Source organism: Convolutriloba macropyga, chromosome 1 (genome assembly GCF_964194025.1).
Source record: "Convolutriloba macropyga chromosome 1, txConMacr16.3, whole genome shotgun sequence".
NCBI classification, from domain to species: domain Eukaryota; kingdom Metazoa; phylum Xenacoelomorpha; order Acoela; family Convolutidae; genus Convolutriloba; species Convolutriloba macropyga.
Window position 1 is genome coordinate 32394207 of NC_134468.1, and position 24916 is coordinate 32419122.

The 24916-nt window shown below is 34.1% G+C and overlaps 4 protein-coding genes across 4 annotated transcripts in view; 1 reads left to right on the forward strand and 3 right to left on the reverse strand.

Moving 5' to 3' along the window:
• Positions 1-7992, reverse strand: part of LOC142337942 (NPC intracellular cholesterol transporter 1-like) — a 61004-nt gene extending 53012 nt beyond the window's left edge. Inside the window, exon 1 of the mRNA XM_075387578.1 lies at positions 7041-7992. Within this exon, the coding sequence (XP_075243693.1) occupies positions 7041-7713 (673 nt within the window). The 5' untranslated portion in view covers positions 7714-7992. The remainder of the gene's footprint in view (positions 1-7040) is intronic.
• Positions 1-24916, forward strand: part of LOC142337981 (digestive cysteine proteinase 1-like) — a 233575-nt gene that overhangs the window by 111031 nt on the left and 97628 nt on the right. The gene's annotated exons all lie outside the window — the stretch shown is intronic.
• Positions 8079-17799, reverse strand: LOC142337961 (uncharacterized). Its single transcript, XM_075387598.1, has 3 exons — positions 17514-17799; positions 9337-9498; positions 8079-9067 (listed from the first exon to the last, which is right to left on the reverse strand). The coding sequence occupies exons 1-3, from the start codon at positions 17763-17765 to the stop codon at positions 8915-8917; spliced, it is 567 nt and encodes a 188-aa protein (XP_075243713.1). The 5' UTR covers positions 17766-17799; the 3' UTR covers positions 8079-8914.
• On the reverse strand, positions 22840-24550 carry LOC142348249 (TBC1 domain family member 2B-like). Its single transcript, XM_075399547.1, has one exon. It carries the CDS (start codon positions 24471-24473, stop codon positions 23112-23114), a length of 1362 nt encoding a protein of 453 aa, XP_075255662.1. The 5' UTR covers positions 24474-24550; the 3' UTR covers positions 22840-23111.

The window sequence follows — 24916 nt, forward strand, 5'->3', positions numbered from 1 at the left end:
GCGCGTCTTATATCACGCATCTGCTCCATTTATGTATGGCTTTTTCGCATGCAACGTAGCTCAATTTCGCACTATAATCTGCAATTAAGCCTAATTTAAAGCGTTTTTGAGCATAAAAGTAATTATTAAGGCTTTATTACAACTACTAGTACTTATTAAAACTTTATACTACTTATCAAAAGTTCTTGATTGAATCTACACCCGTCCCACATTGACAAACAAAGCCTTTTTTGAGCGAGGGATTTTTTTTTGGAAAAAATCAGTTTTTGTGGCACTGGGACGTACATCATATATTTAACAAAATAGATTCGACCCGTGAAAAAAGATTTGGCTAATGAAAATAGATTTGCCATTGAAAATAGATTCGGCCAGTCCCACATTGAGAAATAGCCTTTTTTGAGCGAAGGATCTTTCGGAAAAAACAGTTTTTGTGGCATTGGGATGTAAACCAGTGAAAAAAGATTTGGCTAATGAAAATAGATTTGGCCAGTGAAAACAGATTTGGCCTGTCCCACATTGTGAAATACAGCCTTTTTTGAACAAAGGATTTTTCGGAAAAAAAAACAGTTTTTGTGGCATTGGGATGTAAACCAGTGAAAAAAGATCTGGCTAATGAAAATAGATTTGGCCAGTGAAAACAGATTTGGCCAGTCCCACATTGAGAAATAAAGCCTTTTTTGAGCAAATTTTTTTCGGAAAAAACAGTTTTTGTGGCATTGGGATGTACCATTTTTTTTAAAAGTATTGACCCCAAAGCAAAAACTTTTCGTTTAATACAATCCATATGAATAGGAAAAACAACAAAAATATTATGAGCAACATTCTCATACTATTCTCATACTAGACAACTCTTTGACCCACGGGGTTACATCATATATTTGAAATACGAAATGACTTTAGAGAAACATTTGATGAAATCGCAAACTTGACTTTATATAAGACTAATCTTAAATTTCTTTACATCATAGCTAACGTTAGCCTGACACACGTTTCTTTTATCGCTTTGAACCACCTAGACCCAATAGTCGAAAAATAAGAAAGCATTTTACATAAAAAACAGACGAATTTTTTTGCGTTCCCGAACTTTACTTTTCTAAAGTACCGATACTACGAAAATAGTATGAGCAACATTCTACAACTCCTTGACCCATAGGGTCACATCATATTTTTTAAATAAGAGACGAATTTTGAGAAACATTTGTGTTCGAAAAATTTATATAGTGTTCGAAAATAATTGCGCAAACTTTCAAAAATTCATATAGTGTTCGAAAATAGTCGGTATACCCATTTATAAAAATTGATTTAAACTCAAATCACTAAACGAATTTAAAAATGCCTCATTACAGGGCCGCCGATGCCAGTCACAAACAAGAAAAGGACGATAAACAACAAAATAAAAAACAGTGAGCATTATTTACCATTACTCAATAACGACCAAAAAATTAATTAAATAGCCAAAACAGCACCAGATCAAAACCCAAACTAAACAAATTAACAACTACGCGTCAATTATGAAGACAGCTAAGCGTCAAACAAAAGAATAATGATGAGAAAGCACAAATTCCTTCCTCTTTATCTCAAAAAAATCTTTTTCATGCAATGAACATTCCATTAAATTATTTCAACTATTTTTTTAATCAAATCTAAACCATACAAAACTGCAGCCACGTCCTGAATAAGTTTTAGCAGAAAATTAGGTGCAGAACCTTTGACTTAAGATTCCCTCCTTTCACTAATAAAAAAGGAACAAATAATAAATATTATAAATTTCTCTAAATGAAACTGCTAATTAATTTGAAGCCAGCTGTAGAGCACAAACATTTCGGTCAGTTTAAGTTGCAGGCAAATTGACCCATGATAATGAGAAGATTAACTCGTTTGAAAGTCACTAGATGTATCTGGAACAATCAACAATGTTGAAAAATTAACAGGATTTCTTTTTCTGTTTCCCTCAGGAAAGTATTTTGTTCTAGTCTCAGGCATCCCATAAGGAGTCAATTGTACAATTTTTTCAGTCAATTTATTTCTCTAGTGCATGCTTTTGAGGATGAGCGTAAAAGCTCATTCTAAAAACGTAGCCAAAAAATCGCCGATAATCCCCTTGAAGCCCATCGGAATTGATGCAGATCGGCTTGATGCAGATGCAAAAAAAGGGAATACGACGAATTACAAAATCATAACAGGAAAAGAATTAAAATCCAAAGTAATAAACAAAGTAAAAAATTGACTGTCACGCTCGGTAGAAGAACAACTCAAAATATTCACCAAACATATATCAATACAAACAAAAATTAACAGAAAATCTCAAAAAATGAAGGTCCTCTTTGGGTCCAAATTTTCTAATTTAGCGTTTACTGGGGACAAAATTTGGTAATCAAAAATTACTGAACAGGAGATTCAAAAATTCAAAACATTGCTGTCAGATATCCAGAACATCTTCAAAATAGACAATACCAATAGAAAACTTTTGGCAAGACGGGGGAGAAAGTTAGGCAGACAATTAAGCGTCAGTGAAGGAGAACGGAACCATTTGAAGTTGAAGAACAATTCTTGTCCTCTTTTTCTCAAAAAATTGTAACTCTTGTAATGAACAGCCCATTCAACTATTTCAAATACATTTTAGTCAAATCTAAAGCTTAAAAACTGCAGCAATGGTCTGCATAAGTTTTTGCAGAAATTCGCAAAAAAACTCCTAGTTTTTCCCTTATCTGTAACTGCTAATCAATTTGAAGCCAACTGTAGAGCACGGATAATTCCTTCAGTTTAAGTTGCAGTGAAATTGACGCATAAAAATAAACAATAAAACGTTGAAAATTTAACAGGACTTCTTTTTGTTTTCTCAGGAAAGTTTTTTGTTCAAGTCTCAGGCATCCCATATGAAGTCAGTTGTATAATTTTTCAGTCAAATTAATTCTCTAAAGGCCATGGGTTTCAGGCTTAGCGTTAAAGCTCACGAATATTCTCAAAAGTAGCCAAACAATCGCCAAAAATAGCAACCGTTGATCGCTTGGAGCCCGGAATTGATGATTTAAAAGAAACAGTGTCTGTCGAGCTTGAGACTAAAACTAGAAAATAAATAGATTAACAAGCACTGTCAAAATTAAAAAAGAACTGCTATTTCATGAAAACAGTTTCTCAAGGTAAGTATACCTATTAGATAGTTTAAACCATGAAGATGTGTTTTTTTATTACTCAGAAAGTCTATGACACCTGTCATCAATTAGACTAAGTAGCAAGTTACCAACAAAAACAAATAAAAACAATAAAAACTAAAACGGCTCACATAAATGCGTCAAAGTCAGTAAAAATAATACATAAAAAAGTAGAAACAACTGCCTCACTACAGGCCGAAGAAGACCATTCATTAGCGAGACTAATTCAGCAGAAAACAAAAGAAATTATGAACACGATCAAACCTAAATAAGACAAAAAACGACTGATACATATTTTCTTAAAGTGTAGTGAGAAATTCATTACATAAATGAACAAACTCACTAAAAAATAAGGCCTGATTCAGTTGATTTTTGTTTACACATCACATTTGTCCGCTATTCAATTGCGTAATATACTTTCTGTGGAAAACTGTGCAATACTAATTATTGAATCAGTTGGCAAAACCGAGCCTTTAATTTAGCAGATTGCAGCTGCCACCGTCTCACTTTCAGCCTCTCTTCCTCGAAACTTTTCAAAAAACATCAGGATCCATAAAACGACAAAAAGATGCGAAGTGAATGTTAAGTGGATCAGACAAAGTTTTGAAAGACCACCTCAAATCTAAATTATTACTCTCGGCAAAATAAGTTTTAAAATACATTAGAAAAATTGAATTACATATTGAGTTACAAGTTATAAAGACGAGCGCACTCTGATCATTTGTTTTTATCGTTCATTCCATGCAAAATCTTTAGTTTCCTTCAAAAAAATATCTGAATAATTCAATGTCCTGCTCTTGTTGCAATCGCAAGTCCGACAAATACTTCCATTCTGCCTCATTGCAGAGCCAGTAAGACAGTCCAATAGTAAGACAGCAAAAAGAACTGCAAGACCGGCTAAGATTAAAAACTGATAACTTTCGAAAAAAAGTTGTGAAGAAGTTATTAAAACATTTAGACAATAATTGAGACTATTATATAATTTCATTACAGAACCAATCAGTCCCTTCGTTATTGAGAATAAGAAATAGGACAGCAAACGCACTAGAAGACAGTGCAAAACTCTGATAATTTATTAAAACAAACAGCGTCTAAGTCATGTAAATAAATGAGTTCCCGTTGATTAAATCAAAAATTAAAATTAGGCATTATTAAAACACGTCTATGAACTGTTAAAACCATTAGCTTAGCAAAACAGTAGAAAAAAGGATGAAAACTAGAAGTCGTATGGTCGCACATAAAAATAATGCTTTTAAGAACCAAAAATCTGTTCACAAAATTCTCACTCAACTCAGCAGTTTGCAAAAACTTAACCCTTTAAAATAATCACTTTTATAATACTCACTTTTTCGCTAACTTTACTGCTCCAGACTGACTAAAATCACTACTCTTATTGAAAACAAAACTACTCAACGTCTCATTGAAAACAAAAAGTCGAAAAAAATGTAAAACATAGCCGGCAGATTGCCGGAATAGCTGCGAAAGAAGAGACCTGCGTGCCATATAATAGAGATAGAAACAGATACAGATCTAAATTGAAAAAATCGACGCCGCTCAAAAAACTAGGTAAAAAAAACATTCAGCGATAAATTAATAAAGCCTGCTATGATTCATTCGGCAGAAGCCTCTTATTAGGGACCTTTACTGTGCAAATGAGTTCCTTTGACCTTAAACAAATTCAAACTAAACTTAAGTTTCAAAGTGCAAAAGTCATTTTATTGAGTGAGTTAAGTCACGTATGATCAAAATCTAATCACGCAAATAACCTAAAAACTTTTGCTAAAGCGAGTGAGATATGGCGTCACGAGCGCAAATGCCGTTAGTGAGAGGAAGAAGTCATTCAGAAAATTTGACTCTTTCAGCTTTGCTGTGTGAACAAATGTAAAACGAAAAAAGAGCGTCAGACGACCAAACAAAAAAACATAGCCGGAAGAATTCCGGAAGCGACTCGAAGCACCAAAACTTCACAAAAAGCTGAAGCCATTACCTTTTTGTATTAAACCATTAACTCATTACCTCCCCGGGTCTGATCTAAAAATCGGTGAAATTTAAACCATTGTCACCAAGAGAAAGAAAATGCAGCAAAATTTTATTATTGAAAACGTTTGGTTACGTTAAAAAAGTCTGAAATTTTTAGTATGATCAAAAAACTGATAAACTGACAAAGCTGACACGGCCATCAATTTCACTTAGATAATTAATGATTCTAATCTCAAAAAGATCGCGAAAGCAAACGGCAGATAAAAACTTCTCAAAAAAGACAGGAAAGTCAAAATTATTCAAAAAAGAGTCCTCCAACTTAAGAATCAGAGAACCACTACAATTATATTTCTAATCACGGCAATTAGGACAAAAATAATACATGATTCTTCCTTGTTGTATATATGCTAGACAACATGATTTCATACTAATTCAAAAATTAAATTAATCATAGAGAAACAAAAGCAACAGAATAATATTCAAAGGCAAAAAATCGTCCAAAAACAATACCAAGCCCGGAAGAAAATTGCAATGAATAGTTAAAAATAGAAATGTTGGAAAAGACTTTCTAGGAGACTCCCAGTACTGCCTTATTTTGAATTAAATCAATTGCAAACCGAAGAAACCAAGATCTAAGAAAAAGCTGAATTCATTCAATTTTTTAACAACTGAAAAAATCAAAATAACGAATATAAAAGTAGGTGCAAGGACAAAACTAGAATGAAACAAATGAGAACGTGAAGAATATGGACACAATGTTAGGAACACCGTAACAAAAAGACCAATTCTTGATTTTTGAAAGTTAAAAATCAAATTAAAAAAATCAAGAAAAACGAGTACATTTCATTGATCAGCATTCGAGACATAGAAAAGACAACGAGTCATTCGAGACAAAAATCCAACTTGCTGAACAGAATAAAACAAGAAAAAGCAGAATTCAGACATACGAAACAATGAAACATTTTGCAAAAAAGTGGTCAAAAAAAAATAAGACTGCACAATTTATCTGTTTTTTCAAAACCTAACACCAAAAAATGATTGAATTTTTATTGAAACGAAATTAAAGTCCCTAATGTTCCCCAAAATACTATTTCTAGTAATTAAAAGCAAAATACAAACAAAAAACTGAAAAAAATTGGCAAAAAACTACGAAAATCGGATTAGCAAATGTACAATTTTATGAAACAAAATTACATCGAGGTAGAAAGAGGCATTGAGTATATGAATTATCAAAGGAAAAGTTGCCATATTATCTGATTTTTGACAAAAAACGGCTAAAAGATCCAAAAATGAAGAAATTAATAGAAAAAAAAGCCAAAAATTAAGTAAAAACTCAGGAAATATGTGCCAATTTCGCATTTGAAACGCAATTTCAGGCTATGCAAAATACTGTGCTATCAATTTCCGGGGTTTACATTTCAACCTAGCATCGATTAAAAATTATTTCTACAAAAAACCAAATTACAAGCAATAAAACTAGGCCACTTAGACGAAAAAACGGCTAAAAACGGTTATCTATATGTGTCATTCAGTCAAAAACTACTTTTCAATGTCAAAAAGTCATTCACTAAACGCAGCGCATGATCAAAAAAACTTCTCTCGCTCAGAAAAAATTAGTTCACACTGTAATTTTACTCGCTTTCGCTTTTAGGTCAAAACATCGTCTGAACGAATAGTACTTCCGGTAAAAAAAAACCTTAAGAAAACCAACACTCCTCTTCGAGTCGTAAAAAACCAAGAGCACCGCAATATAGCTTCGCTCAGCTTACAGCTTCGCAGCTATAAAAAGAGCGCACCAATACAATTCAAATTCTTTCAATTGTAAAAAAAAAATCAAGATGAGACCAATAATGGCCTCTAGCTATCGCTCCGCGGCTAAAAAAGAATGTCAGTAAAGCTAGTGATTACTTGTGGGCATGGGTTCAGAAGCATTCTTAATGTGCATATTGAGCTGTACAGGTGATTGTCCATTTTGCTTGGACCCAAGGAAATCCAGCAGGCTTTGTGGAGAACACTTTGACACCGCTCGTCCACAAATTAACGACATAGCGGCTACATTACCACCTGGGAATTGAACACCCACGCAAGACTCGTACATACTGTCAGCGTAGTCTTGCGAGAAGTACACATCCATCGTGTCAGCAGACAATGAGCCATTATATGAGTACGCTTTCGTCACGTCCACAAATTGACTTTGGTTTGGGTCACACGTGTAGGCACACCAGAGTTCCAAAAAATTGCGGTAGCACGCAGGGCAACGAGATAACAGCTGTGCGGGCAGCGCCATGTTGGACTTGAGCGCATGAATTTGACCAGCATCGCAACATACTGAAGGATTGTCATTCCCATTAGCGTAAAAGTTTGGACATAAAGACTGCAAGATCGCAGTTGCGTCTGCATCGTTCACTGGCACAGGTGGGACGTTGTCTACACAAGGTTGGTTAGAAGTCCCGGCTGGTTTACATGTCCCTCGGAAGGCACACATATTGGGACCGTGGGTCGGCGTGTAATCGTCCTTTGAGGACACTGCATTGTATGAGATGAGTAAAAGTGAGATGATAACAAAAGGTGAGGAATTCATGCTTGGTTCATTTGATCAGATTGTTGTACTTGGTTTCAGTATTACTCAGATTCGAATAAATATTGGTAAATACGTTGGAATTTATTGCGATCACACACCTTTCGTTAGAAATCAATTCAATTTGTCAAATGTATCAAAGTATGTTAAGACAAACAATTGAAAGCATTTGAGTAACTCAAGCTTTAAATTAAGAAAATAGACGCAGTAATGGGACATTAAGTTAAACAAACTCCTTGCGTCTTGCTAGTCAAGCACATGTGATATCTGAAACAATACATTCATATTTACCGATGCATTAAGTTGAGCAACCGGACCATGAAGAGTGAATAAATAAAGGATTCACTTTGATAATTCTCAGAGACAAATCTATTTGAACTATTTCAATTATTGACCGTATCTGAAGGACAAACATTTCTACATAGATTTGAGACATTTTCTCAGTACATCGAAAAGAACTCCTTCCCATCATAGTCCCTCCAGCGTAGTCGAGCTCTATCTACAGATCCTCTAATTACCATATTAGTATTATTATGGAGGGGATTTAATGATAATTCGTTTTGGCGTTATCGCAGCGGAACAGCACTTTGGTGACCAAGGCGACTTTTTTATTCTGAAACTTTCTTGGGGTAACATCATTGCAGCCAAGATTGCTCCGGTTGTGCTCAGCCAGCATCTATTTTAAGAGGGAGCTCAAGCTCACAGAATGCTTCAGACAGGGGAATGAAATATCAATCGCGGCTATCGCATATAACTTTGTGAACAGGCTATAGTGGTTAAGAGCCCTGAATAATTTCCCAACCACTATTAACAACACATAGTAAAGGTCACAGCCCTTTCCGAGAAGTAAAGTAAACATAAATTTTTCTGAGGTCACTGAAAAATTATGACTTCAATTACACAGACGCGTTGAGACTACCGTTTTTCTCTAACCTTGTGAAATAACTTTGTAAGATCCCCAGAAGTGCAGACAAAAATTATACGTAAACAAACTTTAAACACCCATTTTTAGAATGAGACTGTCTCTCCGGTTGGCTCATTTGCACGAAGCTAGCATGAGCTTGATTAAATCTTTACATTTACAATTCGAGACCCATAACAAATGCACACGAAAAAATCTCAACTTAAAGTTTCTGATCACCATCATCAAACCGAATTGAAATTGAATCGCGACAGATGAACTCTTTGAAAAGACAACGCCGATTCATTTTTTCTTTTTCTTCTCTTTCTTCCGCTCTTTCTTCAAAGTCTCCTCCTGCTGAGTTTCTTCATTGACCCTTTTGTAGACGGCGTAAATAATGAATAGAACTGTTCCAGGAACTGCACACATCTTAGCCAGCAAAAGATAATCACCCCACTGAAATAAAGCCGCGTGAAAAGTTAAGGTCGAGCCAAGGAAACTATCCACTTCCCGCCAAACCATGCAGGTATTGTACATATATAAATATGGTAAGTACTTCATAAGAAAAAGAACTATAGTAATGTCTTCTTGCGTAAACAGCTGCGGATATTCTTGGATTAAAAAAATGAGAAAAGCATTAAATTTAACGAAGCACGAGATACTTTTGAAAAATCAGAACTGCCGCCTCCAATCACAAACTAGATACTGGACCAATAAATGCTTACCTTGTTCTTCTTGACAAGATCCACTAACTCAACTTCGAACACGAGAGTCGCAGAGGGTGGAATAGTCGGAGGTGCTCCCCTCTCCCCATAGGCTAGCTCAGGGGGAATGGTCAACTGTCTTGCCTCTCCCAGGCACATTCCCAATATACCCAACTCCCAGCCCTTAAAAATTCGCACAGATACATCAATGACAACTGGGCGAAACTTTATTCTCCTTGAAAACAGATAACGCTGCTCAAATGCGTGGAAAAAAATAAAAATCAAACAAGCAAGTACTGGCGTCAAAATGACGCATTTAACTATTATCCCTTAAAAAGTCTTCCAAAAAAGAGAACAGCTACAGCATATTGATGGAACCGTTTGGCCGCCTTCTTTTCCACAAAACAATTTTTTTTGGAAACTATTGGATTTTCTTGCGAAGAATGGAAGCTTAACAAAGATTAATAATATCACTTTTGGTGAAAAACTAATAAATGTATATCACAGTAGCATGGTAGTAATCACACCTAAAGTTTGCAATGTATAAAGGCCTGTTAACGACAGCAATGGCTCAAACTATAGGAACTGCCCTTCACGCCACGAATTTACGTCTCTTAAACAGTTTCAGAGCGCCGCAAGGCTCTAAGCGAACTAAATTCCGTTTGTGCTTTTTCCTGTTTACGCCTTTTGGAGGACCAAAAGTCAAATGGTCAGACGAAAAAACAATCAGACGAAAAGTCGATGGTAAGAAAAATTGTCTTAAAACATATACTGACTAACGATCGACAAATTGCTCTCCAACGCCATGGGGCAATTTAATTCAGAGGGGCGAATGGAATGCTAGCCTTCTCTTGGCCTGGCTAATTTATCGGCGAAAAAAAAATCCGCTACCTCAGAAGTAAGAGACGCCCACTCGGACTATCAGGCTCTTGTGCTTGCTGTTTTTACAATCGATTTAGGTTTAGCAAGATTTAATTTCTGAACCAGAGCAATTTAGGTCACGCAAAAATGAAGAAGTCAACCTTGATAAAGTTACTCGGGAAGTCAACCTTAACAAATGTTCTAGATTAAATTGGTCAAGCAAAAATTTTGCAGAAAAACCACAAGTTCAATTATTTCATCAAACAAAAGGACTCAGCTCGTTTCAGATCAATTAAAAGACCAAAAGGGCAAATACAATTGCTACAATTTTGATTTGGCGGCAATTAAACAAAGGCATTTGCCGGACCACATTATTAGGGGTCATGATACTTTAGGAGTTTGAAATAATTTATCTGAACTTTTTTTAAGCTTTATTTTAGTTGAAAAATATTCAAGCTTCAAATTTCCAGTAAAATGGAGTGACGCTTTTCCATTTTAACTGAAAAGAGTCAATTAAAATAGTGGACAAAAACTTTATTCTTAAAAAGACCTCTCAAAACTAATGACATCGCAAGCGTCCACCACTTAAGTCGAACATGTTTGATTAACAAGAAAATAACACTCCCCCCATCACCTTCTATTGAAAAGAAAGACGCTGGTCTCAAAAATCAAACAATTTGCATTTTTTTAAGGCTTATTTCTGATTTTAATTAAATCTGGAAAAATAAGGGAATAATTAAGCGAGCCACGCTATTTAATTCAGTCAAAACTTTGAATTTTTGTTTACGCATCGTAGAGCAAAAAAGAAAGGCCAATTTGCAGCCCCTAGTCTAGTTTTTATTCATGTACCAAAAATTTGCTTTAGGAGAAAATCACAAATATTGGAACTAAAAGGGAAAAACATCAACCGGAGAGGGGTGGGGGATATTTTAGGACAAAATTTTGAATTGCAGAGGTTTATTTTAAACTTTGAACAGACCTTTTTATTAAAAGATATAATTTTGTCAAATACTTGCTTTCTTCCAGTATACGAAAATTTACTTAACATAATCAAGATTTAACGGAATGGCAGTTTCATAAAATCGGAAAAAAAAACAAAGGTTCTTTAAATATAATTTAAAACAAAATTAAATCTAAAAACCTAAATCCAAACTATCTTAGTTTGGTTTTTAGAGTTTACGTTCGAAACGAAATCGCCATGCTTGATTTAAAACAACAATTTAAACATGTAGAGATGAATAAGACTATGGTTTAAAAAATTTTAGAAAGTCAGCCCAAAAAATTTTCTTAAGAACGAAGAATGAAAGATTCTTCGCGACTAACTTTGTCTTACACTTGCTTTCTTCCAGTATACGACATTTTATTTGAATTATTCAAGATTTCACGTATTTGCAGTTTCATAAAATCAGAAAAAAAACAAAGGTTCTTTGAATTTAAATACTAACTCTATACAAAACTAAATCTAAACAAAACTAAATCTAAACAAGACTTAATCTAAACAGAACTAAATCTAAACAAAACTTAAATCTAAACAAAACTAAATCTAATCAACCATATTTTGCTGTTTAGAGTTTATGTTCAGAACGAAATCGCAATGCTTGATTCAAAATAAACAACAATTTAATCTTGTAGCGCTGAATGAGACCATGGTTTAAAAAAATGAAAAAGTCAGCACAAAAGTATTTTCCTGAAAAACGAAGAATGAAAGATCCTTAGAAAAAAGATCTCTAATGAATCACTTGAATAACCAAAATCTTTTTTAGAACACTGCAAATATCCCAAAACTGCAAATATCTCGTTAAATTTTTCTTTGTTTTCAGTTCATCTTGAATCATAACCTAACCTTTAAAATGATCTTGTAGAGTTCCCTAGAGATTGATCTGTCTAAAACTATCTAAGCAGGGAAACCAACACCATGCATTAAAAGAACAGAGTAGGTAATTTCGTTGAAAAAAATACAAATAACTTTTCGAATGCCATCTTTATATTTCTGAAATTAAAATTAACCAAAAAAAAAATTTCTTTCAAGTTCACGAGGATCATCGCCTTTGAAAGATTATTTTATTTGTTCTCCAGAGGTATTTTTTCGGAAGATCTCTTACTGTTTCACTAAAAATAGTAATCAATTATTGTAGAGATAACAATCATGTTGGAAATAATAGTGAAAAAGTAAGCACAAATGTTCATTTCTTAAAAAATGAAGAACGAAGCTTCTTTACGCCATCTTTAATGACTCAACTGTAATAAAGTTTTCCAATTGATATCTAAAAACATTTAGGCACCCGCTTGATTGAAGCAGCTCAACAAATGAACGTTTCTGACAAACACAAAAAACTTAAAACTTTGTTCAATTTATTTCGATCTGAATTAATACTGGTACCAAAAAAAATCATAAATTTCTACCAATTGAATTGTCTTTAAGAAACTAAAATTGACAAAAACATAGCTGGCAGATTGCCAGAAAATAGCCGCAATAGCTTCGTAGATCTGCAGTCTCAAATAAACAGTAAAAAAGACAGACCAAAAAATTTTGTCTTTTCATTAAAGGCTGATATGTTATATTTTGATTTAAAATCTGTATAAGTTTTTGCTGCCTCTATCAGCTGCTCTCAAATAACCTTCATTTAGAGTGGCACACACCCATTTGACCTTATCTCTTTGAATTATAGTGATTAAAAGTCAATTTCAAAGTGAGGAAGTCAATTTTGAGAGTGAGGTAAGTCAAGTCTGACCAAAAATTTAATCACGCGAATGAACAAAAAAACTCGTTCCACTAAGAGCGAAAACGGACGTCACACACGCACCTCAGTTGAAATTGCATGAACGAATGAACAAAAAGCAGTTTTGAAGTGATTTTGACGTCATAAGGTAGTAACAAAAATCTATACGACGAAATAAAAAAAACACAAGAGAAGGCCAATAATCGCCCCAGCTATCTCTGTGCGGCTATTAAAAAAGACGGTGCGTCTGGGGGTCCAATTAATGTGGACCTAATAAGCAGGGGGTGGGAGATCCCAACAAACTATTGAAACTGCTGTTCGACGTAGTTTTTCTAGGTTCTAGCGAACAGTGTGCAAAAAATATCAAAGCTAAAGGTTCAGCAACCGTCTCACCGGAGACAAATAAAGTTTAGCAAGACAGGAAAAGAAAAAATGACAATAATAGCTGTTTGAGAGGCTGAAAAGTCCAAAAAGACATTTTTAAACATAAATCGACTAATTTCGGAAGAAGTGCTCTCGAAAGACGGGCGAGGCAATTTAATTCAGGGGGCGTAGCCTAGATAAATTTTTCTTCATGTTTCTTCATGACCACGCAAAGATTCGATCCATTTACTTCCCGATCCCTCACCAGAAGCACTGACCACTGGGCTATCGGTGTCTTACTTTAACTTTGCTGCAATCGATTTTATTTTAACAAGCTTTACTTCAGAATGATAGCAATAAAGATCACTCAATAATGACCGAAAGCGTGAAAAAAATCACTTGGGATGTCAAGGAATGTTCCAGAAGAAAAGCGAAAAACGGTCACGCAAAAAATTTGCATAAAAAAGACCAACACTTTCACAATAATTGCTACTAACTTCGTTCGAGAGCAATTAAAAAGTCACCAGAATTCTGTTATAGCTGTTAATAGAAATTCTGTTCAATTTATTTCAATCTGAGTTATTACTGGTACCAAAAAACTTGATAAATTTCTACCATTTGAATTGTTTTTAAAAACCTGAAATTGATAAAAAAAAAAGGTTGCAAAGTGTTCCAAAAAATAAAACTGAGTTTCTTAGATTGAAAGGAAACAGAAAATCGGAGGAGTTAAAAAACAATTTAATTGCTTGCAATTCGACAAATAAAGATGTTCTGATTTTTCTGTTATTCTTCAAACTCCCTATAATTGATCTCTATTGATTATGAAAAACGACAGGATTTCAAACAACTTAACAAGATTTTAATAATGGATCAGAAGTTGCTGCTAAACTGGCATTAAGACTAGAATTTTTCACCCTTGCCTCCCCAATTTGTGTCTTGCTCACTTGAATAACTTGACCAATCAAAATCTTTTCAGAACAATGCAATTATTCCCATAAACTTTTCCTTGCTTTCAGTTTATCTTGAATCAAACCTAAACAAGCATTTTAAGGCTTATGTCTGTTTTCAATTCACTCCTCAAAAATAAGGGAACATTTATGCGCGCCAAGCTGTTTTACTAGTCAAAACTTTAACTTTTCGTCCACACATCGTAGAGCAAAGAAAGGCGAATTTGCAGCATTTACAGTCTAGTTTTTCATGTAGCAGAAATTTGGTTTTTAAAATAATTTGAAAAAGTAAATCACAAATAATTGAAAGAAAAAATCGACCGGGGAGTGGTGGGGGATATTATAGGAAAAATTTTGAACTGCAAAGCTTTAAACATTAACAAAATCTATTTCTATTGAAAATAATTTGGTCAAATACTTGCGTTCAACTTTGTCATATACTTGCTTTCTTCCAGTATACGAAAACTTAATTGAATTATTCAAGATTTCACGTAATTGCAGTTTCATAAAATCAGAAAAAAACAAAGGTTCTTTGAATTTAAATACTAACTCTATACAAAACTAAATCTAAACAAAATTTAATCTAAAAAACCTTAATCTAAACAATCTTATTTCGCTATTTAGAGTTTACGTTTAAAACGAAATCGCAAAGCTTGATTTAAAGCAAACAAGTTTTAAAATTGTAAGGATGAATAAGATCATGAAGAATGAAAGATGAACCACAGATTTCTTCTCAAAAACGAAAAATGAAAGATTCTTCGGTCCATCTCTAATGACTCAATTGAATAAAATCTGAACGAAAACATCTTTACTCCATCTGTAATGACTAAACTGTATTGCCGTTTTCCAATTAATCTCCAAAAACATAATTGAAGCACAAATGCGAAACGTTTTTGATAAATACGAAAATCTAAAGTTCTATTCAATTTATTTCAGTCAGCATTATTACTGGTACAAAAAAGCTTGATAGATTTCTACCATTTGCATTCGTTTTAAAAAAGCTAGTGTTACCTTCCAGGCTATTTCTTTAAGTCAAAACTTCAAATTTCAGTTTACACATCGTAGAGCAAACAAAACAGAAAGGCCTATTTGCAGCTCCTACAGTCTAGTTTTAATTCATGTAACAAAAACTTTAGATTTAAAAAAATCACAAATAATTGAAGTAAAAATGAAAAAACGGGGAGGGGTGGGGGAAATTTTAAAAAATTGCACTGCAAAGCTTTATTATAAACTTTAACAAGATATATTTTCATAAGAAATAATTTTGTCAAATATTTGCTTTAACTTTATCATGTACTTGCTCTCTTCCAGTATACGAAAATTTACTTAAAATAATGAAGATTTCACGGAATAACAGTTTCATAAAATCGAGAAAAAACCAAGGTTCTTCTTTGAACTCTTAATACTAAACCTATGCAATACTAAAACTAAGCGAAACTAAATCTAAACAATTTTATTTTGCTTTTAAGAGTTTACGTTCAAAATTTCTTCTCAAAAACGAAGAATGAAAGATTCATCGGTCAATCTGTAATGACTCAATTGAATAAACAAAATCTTTTTTAGAAAAATGCAAATGTCCCGATAAATTTTTCTTTGTTTTCGGTTTATCTTGAATCATAACCTAAAATTTATAATGATCTTGTAGAGTTTGATCTGGCTAAAAAAAAGTGAGCAAAAAAAACCAACACGCATTAAAAGAAAAAAGCAGATAGTAATTTGTTTGAAAATAAAAAAATACAACTGACTTTTCCTATTTCCTCTTTATTCTCTGGAAATTAAAATTAACTATAACAATGTTGCCTTCAAGTTCACGAGGATTTGTTTGAAATCATCACCTTTTGGAAAAACAATTTTTGTTCTCCAGAGGCATTTTTCCGAGTGGGCTCTTCCTGTTCGATTACAAAATCATCAATTGTTGTGGAGATGAATAACCATCATGCTGGAAATATAAGTGAAAAGGTCAGCACAGATATTGTTTTTTTTTATAAAATCTAAAGAACAAAAGCTTCTTTACTCCATCTTTAATGACTCAACTGTATTGCAGTTTTCCAATTAACCTCCTAAAACTTTTAAAGCACCTGCTTAATTGAGGAAGGGAAGCTCAACAAATGAGAAACGTTTTTGATAAATATGAAAAATGAAAACTCTGTTTAATTTCTTTCAATTAGAATTATTACTAAAATAAAATAAAAATAACAGCGAAAAATGGTCAAGCAAAAAATTTTCATAAAAAAGACCAACACGTTCACAATAATTGCTACGAACTTCGTTCGAGAGCAATTAAGAAGTCACCAGCTTTCGAAATTACAGGAAATTTTAACGAAAAAGCTATGTATTGCTTTGTAAAGCGTATCAATCACTAGAACACTCACTTTTGTAGTTTGTTGATCTAAATGTTGGTTCGAATTGGAAAGTAGTTGACCAATTAATCTAATTAGCCATTCAATGCTTTAAAAAAGTAACTACAGTTTTCCTTTCAGAATTCTAATTTCGTCTTATTTTTTGTTTAGAAGTTAGTGATTAACTTCTAAGTTAATATTAATTTCGGTTTAGTTGAAAACAACTGACTGCTTGTTTCTTAGAAACTCTGTTAAACTCTGACAAAAAACAACAAGCACGCAGAAGTAGAAAACCAAAAAAGTATTTGACAAAGTATTGCGAGATACGCCTGATCTCCATAGTTAACGACTTTTGACTTTCTCATCTCCATTTGGTATCCTTAATTCCGGGGTAATTTCACATTATGATAGGATATTTGCCCTTCTCAAGTCACCAAAATTTATACAATGAATTTCAAATACTGTTCGTATTTTTTTGAAAATCCTTGAAGGACGTAATTGTTTTTCCAGTTTTTGCCCTGGCTCCTTTTCAGCTCTATGTTTTGATTGAAAACCAATTTCTGTAATTTTAAAACAGAGGAATAAATCGGTACCAGTCCTAATCTAAAAGTTTCTAAATCAAAATTTGATATTTTTGAAATCTTTTATGTGCATAGTGGTGAAAATTTCTCCGATATGGATTTTGGTCAGCCAAAAACCGCCTTCCAAGCCAGGCAGGCACAAAGTTCCAACCCCCTCCCCCCAATAAATTAGGAAGGATAGAACAAATGAAGGAGTTATTTTTGAAAAACAAACCAGTTGATGAGATTTCAGATAGTCAAACTTTGGTCAGGAGCACATAAAGACTTCGTTTGAGAGTAGGTGACAATAAACTTTGTCTGAGAGCGAATTGAAAAACACAAGTTGACATAATCTGCTATATAAATTAAACTTTAGCCATATGGTTTGGCTCTGAAAAAAGATCAAACCTTTATAACTGTTTTTGCACCCAGTTGGAATCTCAGAGGTTGTTTCCTGGCATAAGACGTGTCAAACGTGACACCGTTTTGCAATTTCCCCACATAATGAACATGTACAAAGTCCTGATCGGCAGCAGTACTCTCCTCTGTACACTCAGCAGCCTTCCTAGTTATGACACTCTTCACTTTCGAAGCTTCATCAGCGGCGACTTCAGCAAACACAAACAAAACACTCAAAATGAACTGAACAAACATATACATACAAGTATCTAAAGCAACAATCTATCATAGTTATCAGCTTGATCAACAGCATGAAAAACTGAATAAAAATCAAGCGTAATTTCGCAGTTAAAATTATTGTTCCGACCCCTTTTGGGAGGGATGAACTATATACTCAAACGGTTTTTTGTTCATAAATTTTGTCAGATCGATGTATTCATCGTAGAGAAATGTGCGTGGCATCATTGAGAAGAATCGCTACTGTTTTTATGGCGTCCACTCAGAGTTTTCGTAACTTTTAATGAAATTTTGGTTTTCTTTTTGAAGATAATAAACTTTTTTAGTTCTATGGCATAGACTCGATGACTAAAAGTGCAAAAGGCTTCCTAAAGGGCATTATAAGCCAAAGGGCATTATAATCCAAATCTTTCAATCGACAGCTAATAGCTGTTAATTATTTGAAAATAACTTTTCGAAAAAAAGTTTTTTTGATTATTAACCGATCTCAAACTTATTTCTCTGAAATTGTAGGCCAGTCTCACTAATAACAGGACCCCTGTTCTTTTTATTAAAACCAAAATAAACATGATTAGCGGTTTAATCTCCTAACTATTGGTTTTGTCTGGTTTTTATTTTTCTTTTGAAATTTTGGTTATTTTTTCATATTTTTGGTTCCGTTCGCGATCTTATCACACGATCCTAAAATTGATAGTTGCCATTGATTAATGAAGACGTTCAATTGATCATAGATAACAAATTCAGAGAAAAACTTTTGATTGGTTTTAATGGCTTCAACAATTTCATTATTTGTCGTTTTCATAGTCATAGGACTTATTGTGATAAATTATTGATGACTTATGAATAAGAGGTACCATTGTCTTCCCATCGAGGCATAAGTTAGCGTATTTAAGGAAATCCGTTGACAGCTATTGAATCTAATTGCTTTGATGCTAGAAAATTTCTTAAATATTTCGTGGTTTTAGTAAATTTGTTTAAATTTGTTGAGTTTTTCAAGTCACAGTGTTACAATTAAAAGAATCCAGTGTTAAAAACAATTAGTCGAAAAAACTAATGACTAAAAAGTTTTGTTTTTTAATGGCTTCGACATTTTTCTCTTTTTGCGAAATTGTTGGTTTTGCCAGTTGTTTTAGTTCTCTATGAAATCGTAAAAGTTTTTCTAAATGCTGAGAGGTCTCATTAGCTTCTAATTGACGATTGAATGAACTTAATTCATACAGTCTGTTTATAGCTAATAGTCTTAAATTTATGATAATTTTCAATTCATTAAGCTTTTCAGTTGTTGTAGTTTTTCTTGTCAACTTTTAACTTATTCTCATCATTGAGAGGTCCCATGCACTTTCTTGTTATTTAAACATTAGCTTGTCTATTGATATCATGTCAAAACTGATGTTTTCTTTGTTGGACAAAACGCGTTTCATTAAAAGTTTGTGAGCGATTAATATTGCATTGAAAACAGATCCCAATGATTTTCAAATGGGGCCCAAGTTCACATTTTAAATCTTTCAGTATAATTTTAACAGAATTAGTATAAATAAAAATTGAATAAAAAACCATTCAGATAAAAAATAATGATTTTAATGGCTTCAAAAATTGTTTGTAATTTTTTGAGTTTTCTGCATCTTTAGTCCGTTTCTATGGCTTAGTCTAACGAAAAACATGTCCTATTGGTTTCGTAAGGATTTTTCAGTAAATTTATCGAGAATTTTTTGTCAAAGGCTAATGGTTTAAAAAAAAGTTGATGGAAAAACAATGGGTGAATTTTTTTCACCCATTGTTCATCCATATCCATTTTTCACCCTCCCGGGTGAAAAAAGGAGACTTATTAAATAGTCTCCATTTTTCACTCGGGAGGCAATTTAATTTTGTTTCAGCACGTGATTGTTAATATTTACTAAGTGATAAGAGGCCGCACATTGTTTGGGTTGCCCAATTACTGGGGATTTCAGATTCCGGCGGAAGAAATTGTATCTGGGACAACAATCTCGATTTGAAGTTTTCTCGATTTTGGCGTGAGGTTTCTCCGCATCTGCTTGATTTTCATTTACATTAAGCTATTCGAAGAACTTATTCCTCTGCACGTTAAAATTTTCAGCTCAAATATTTGTCGTGAGTTCTCAGCATCTCTTTGATCTGTTTGACTGACCGTGCAAAGGTTTATCTAATTTTGTGGGTTATTTATCAAAGTTATTCTGTATACATCAAACCCTTTGTGGCGTGCTACCTTCAGGCCCCTTGAGGGCGACTTCCTCTGATCTCCATTTTCGTTTTCCCCCAGCATCCCCACAATTCCCTGAACGGCTTCGTGAAGTTTGGTACAGCAATGCAGTGCCCAGGTTGGTACCCATTGTGTTAAATGTAAAAACGTTTATGTCCACCTTGCGTGTCTAGGCATTAGGAACAGTTCAGATACTAGCGGAATTATTTTTTGGTCCTGCAGTAAGTGTTCGCTAACTTTCGCTGCAGAGCTCTCGGCACTATATAGTTTTTCCGCAACTGAGCAAAAAGTAGAATGCGTTGATGCTCTTATCTATACTTCGAATTTAAATAGCTACGATGAAAAAGCCGCATTTTCCGTTTCTTAAAGCAGCAGAGACGGGGCCCCTGAGAACCCGAAGAAACAGGACCTCGAAATCTTAAAGTGAATCAGGTACCAAAAAAGGAAAGCCGACTATAGAAAAAACAAAACGATGGCTAAAACCTTCTAAAGAACTAAAGACTCGTACCGATACAAATACATCGGTAATATCGGGCGTGAAAAGACCTCCCAAGCGCCGCCGAACGTCGGATGAATTAACCAACATATCTGTCACAGAAATGGAATACTGTGAAACAAACGGCATTGAAGTCCTTCATTTGTCAGATTTCAAGAGCGGAATCACAGATTAAGTCATGTAATTCGGTTTTTAAGTTTGAAGATCACCGGTAAGTCGAGTCACCGAAATTTAGCACTGACAATGTAACCATATCAAGATTCTATCTGAACAAGCCAGCTCGTGATTGGCTGAAAAGCGGTGAAAGAAGATGAATAGAATTTAGAATTTCTGATAATAGCATTTATGAAAAGCGAATGTTTAACTGCTCCTTACATAGTGCGCGCTCCATGAGAAACAAGACAAAAGGAGTGAATTCTTTATTGCAAGTCAGAGATAGATATTGGAATGTGTCGAATCAAGGATGAGAGATAATATGGATGATACTTTCCTTTTGCAACAAGGTTGCCCTTTTGGTTTTAAGTTTCACAGTGCACCACGACTCAAAGAAAGGCGCGGAGGAATTTGTTCATTCTACAGATCAAATATTCAGTTAGAGAATTTTGATAATCAATCGTCAGAGCTCCTCGAATGCTGCTGCGCAACCTTGAAAATTCAGGAACAATTTTTTTCCTAATCACCGTGTACATAGTGCCCGGAGGAAGTGTTAAGTTGTTTTGATAATTTTACTGACTTTCAGTGAGAGAAACTTTTTTCTTTTAGGTGATTTCAACATTTCCTTGAATCTCAACAATGATGCTCCACGGCTGCGGACTCTTTTTATGGTCTAATCCAGCACGTTAAAAGCCAAACTCACAAATCCGGTGGCCTGCTGGATCATGTTATATCGTCCTGCAAAATTCGTTTTAATGTAAAATGGAACACTTTTCTGACTCAATCTGATCATTCCTTAATTTTTTTTTTCGACAAGTAATTGAAAACTGTAAATTTTAGGTCAATTGGAGAAGTTAGATCATCGGAGGTTGACATAGATGAAGAACGGAGCAGCGTTGAAAAGCATAACTTTTTCTTCGTTTTCTCTCAAATTGTTTTTTAATGTGTTAAAATCTTATCTTCCCAAACTGATCAATTTAACTAACAGTAAAAATGAGTCGGTGAAAGAAAATTTTACCCAAATAAAAATATTTGGTTATTATTTGAAATAATATTAAAAGACTCCTGCTGAATTTCTGTTAAGAGACCAATGGAATGCTAACCAACATAAAGAAACAAATCGATAAAACAATTTTTTCGTTCTCTCAAGTGATTATTTGTTTATAGACAGAGACTCAGCTGCCTACATGACTTGAGAGACGATACCGAAACGTTATTGTAGAAGTTGAAAAACTAATGTTGCTAGATAATTATAGTATGTCAGGGGAAAACAAATTTGATAAATGCGATGGAACGGACATTGTTTTCAAAAATATTTTTACGCTATAACCGCAGGTTCGGCTGTTACTAAAACGGCTATTGAAACATTTATTAGAAGAGGTAATTGGGTGAAGTTGGCAAACGAAATTTGTTTCGATCAATTTCTATGAAAGGTCCACATACCAGAAATCCCCTATCAGTTTGATACAATATGATTTGAAATTACCTCTCAAAATTAATTGACAGACGCCGAAAAGCCAATTTTGCAAAAAAAAATATCCTACACTCAGTCGGGCTTTGTCACGGAAGTAGAGCTAGAAATGCCGTGCTTGTACTTAAACGCCAGAAGGCTATCGTGCAAAGATAACCCAAAACGATGCAAAAAATCAATTGAGCGGAAGAGCATTCGACAAAAAATCATTCAAAACTTTTGCTTTAATAAGATATATACGATACAAAAATTGCTTCAAACTAGCAAAAAAAGGAGTTCAATCCTGCATTTGTCACTCTGAACAATTACAGCATTTTCTTCAAAGCATTTTTTGAGTTTTTAAAACTGATTTACACAAGGGTTGCTTCATAAGCATATTCAATTATTTGTTGGGCCATACATGAAATGCAACAGTTAAATAACTTCGATTATCTCAGAGCCCTGGTAATTCAGATAGTAGCATTCTACAATTAAAAAACAGCTAAATTTTGCCTTAATAAGATATACGATAGAAAAATTGAGACTCCCTCCGCTTAAAAAGTAAACAATTTATCAAAATATTAATTAAAAATTTAATCTGTCCACTGTATTTCACTGATATCGAGAAAAACAGGCGAGTACACTAAAATTTAATAGCTCCTGCTGAGTTTTAAAAAAGACTGCTTTAAAATAGCTTTTCCAACAAGTACAGATTCTGACTCAGTCTATTCATGGCTAGAAACAAAAATCAACACTGCCATGCAGTGAAAAGGAGAAACGGTTTAGATACAAAACCTTAAATTAAAATAAATGATTTTTTTCATATTTACATTTTAACTCAGATTCAATAAATAAAGACGATGCTAAGTGCAGTCCTGGTTCACCAGACCATTACAAGAGCACTTGGCTTACTAAAAATATACTGCAGTAAATTCAAAACAAAACCCAACTAAATATGTACATTTCTAAAATGAATCAGCTGCTATATATGGACTACATATCAATTTTACAAATTAAACATTATACAGATTAAATAATTAACTGCACTTCAAATCAATGTTCGTATTTTTGTTCAAGTTCATTAATCAATTTCCACGGCAAAGGGTTCAATGCTACAAACGTCATGCGACGAATGATCTCCGAATCAAACTTGTATTGTTGCAACAGAGTTAAGAACTGCAACACATCACACGAGTCTCCCATAGCTAGTATCTCATCTTGCAAATACATCAGTATTGCCAAAGTAATTCGAAAAAGTATCTTTCGTCCTTCAAAAAGGAAACTATCCCAGCACAGCAGCATGACATCAAGATTCACATAGCCCACAAATATTGAGTGAAACCAATTAAATGTTATGTTTTCAATATCAACCCCCAGTCTTTCAAAATGCTTGGAAAGGTTCGGTAATTTCAATTTTATCAATGATTTCAAAATGAACTGGTCCTTCTTAGCATCTTCCATTGGGGTGACGTAATAGCCCTCGGGCATTTTTATTGATATCACGGCGTCGAGACAACGAAAAGCATCTTTCTCAGAAAGAACTAATGATATGAATGCAGCAATTTTACCGAAGCTTTGGCAATATCCAATAGCAGGACGGAAATTAGCAAATGCCTTTAAAATTCTGCTTAGTTGCGCAACTTTAGCTGGATCCTTGAAATCGTGGTTCTCGGTCAAACATCGGCCGACGTCAGTATCTATTTGAGACGAGAGCTGAGGTCTTAGATTAGATGTACACAACTCCTGATAAAGGTCTGGAGATATGTTAGTCTCCTGTCGAGTAATTAGAAACTTCCACAGATTTTCTCGATTTGCAAATGAGACTCCTGATCTGATCCAATACTTAAGATTGTGTATCTGTGCAATTTCAGTAACTGAATGAAGCCTCTCGTTTGAAGATAGAGGTACCAGATTTTTTCGAAACCTCTTCAGAATGTTTTCTTCTATTTTTGGCTTCGAGGCCCCAGATTTTGAAACTTCATGATGGAAACCATAATCACGATTGAAAATTAAGCTTTCTTGCTTTAACTGGCTCATTAAGATTTTAAGTTGCTGCAAAGTCTCGCTTGAAGGACAAGCAGTTTCCTTACTGTTTGATGCTAAAAAGTTTGGATTCAGTATTTCATCTGTGTCAAAAGTAAATTTTACTAAGCACGAAAATTCCCGAAGTGTGCTTTTCAAAATATCTGTGAGATCGTTAACTTCCTTGCGCAGAAAATCTCGCTCTTCGCTCAGCTTATTAATAATACGCCGGTCAATATGATAAGAAACACTACATCGAACACAATTCCGAGATGCTTCTGTTCCATTCCAAGAGTTACATCTTCGCAACTTCTCAGGAGACGAGTTCATATGATTATTGCCGAGAGCATAAAACGTCGATCTTCCAATCGAATAGTTTGATACTGAGGTCATACTGTTAAATTACGCGAACTATCTGAAACTTTGCAGTTTAAAACAGCTGGATGAAATCACATGCCAAAAACATAAAACTAGAATTTATACAAATTTTTGAGCAGGCTGCAGAGGGAAAAGTTTTGTTGTTGTTGGGGATTTTCTTTACAGAAGGGATTTCTCCCGATCAAAACAGTTATAGAAAATTAGTCCAAGTCTCTCTGCAGTGTTGACAGTCACAACAGATCTGCCACGTGCAGACGTTTTCTGGTTTGTACCGCATCATATCATTCCACATTTGCTTTAGAATTCTGTGTTTTAGGCCGTGTTGACTTCCGAAGTCAATGCTGTGATGAAGTCTGTTGGCTATCCTTTCGGTGCGAAAAAATTCGCCGCAAGATTTTTCGAGTCGTTTTTTCGTTAAGTCAAAGTAAACGTCTCTTCTCATTGATCTGTTTCCAGGC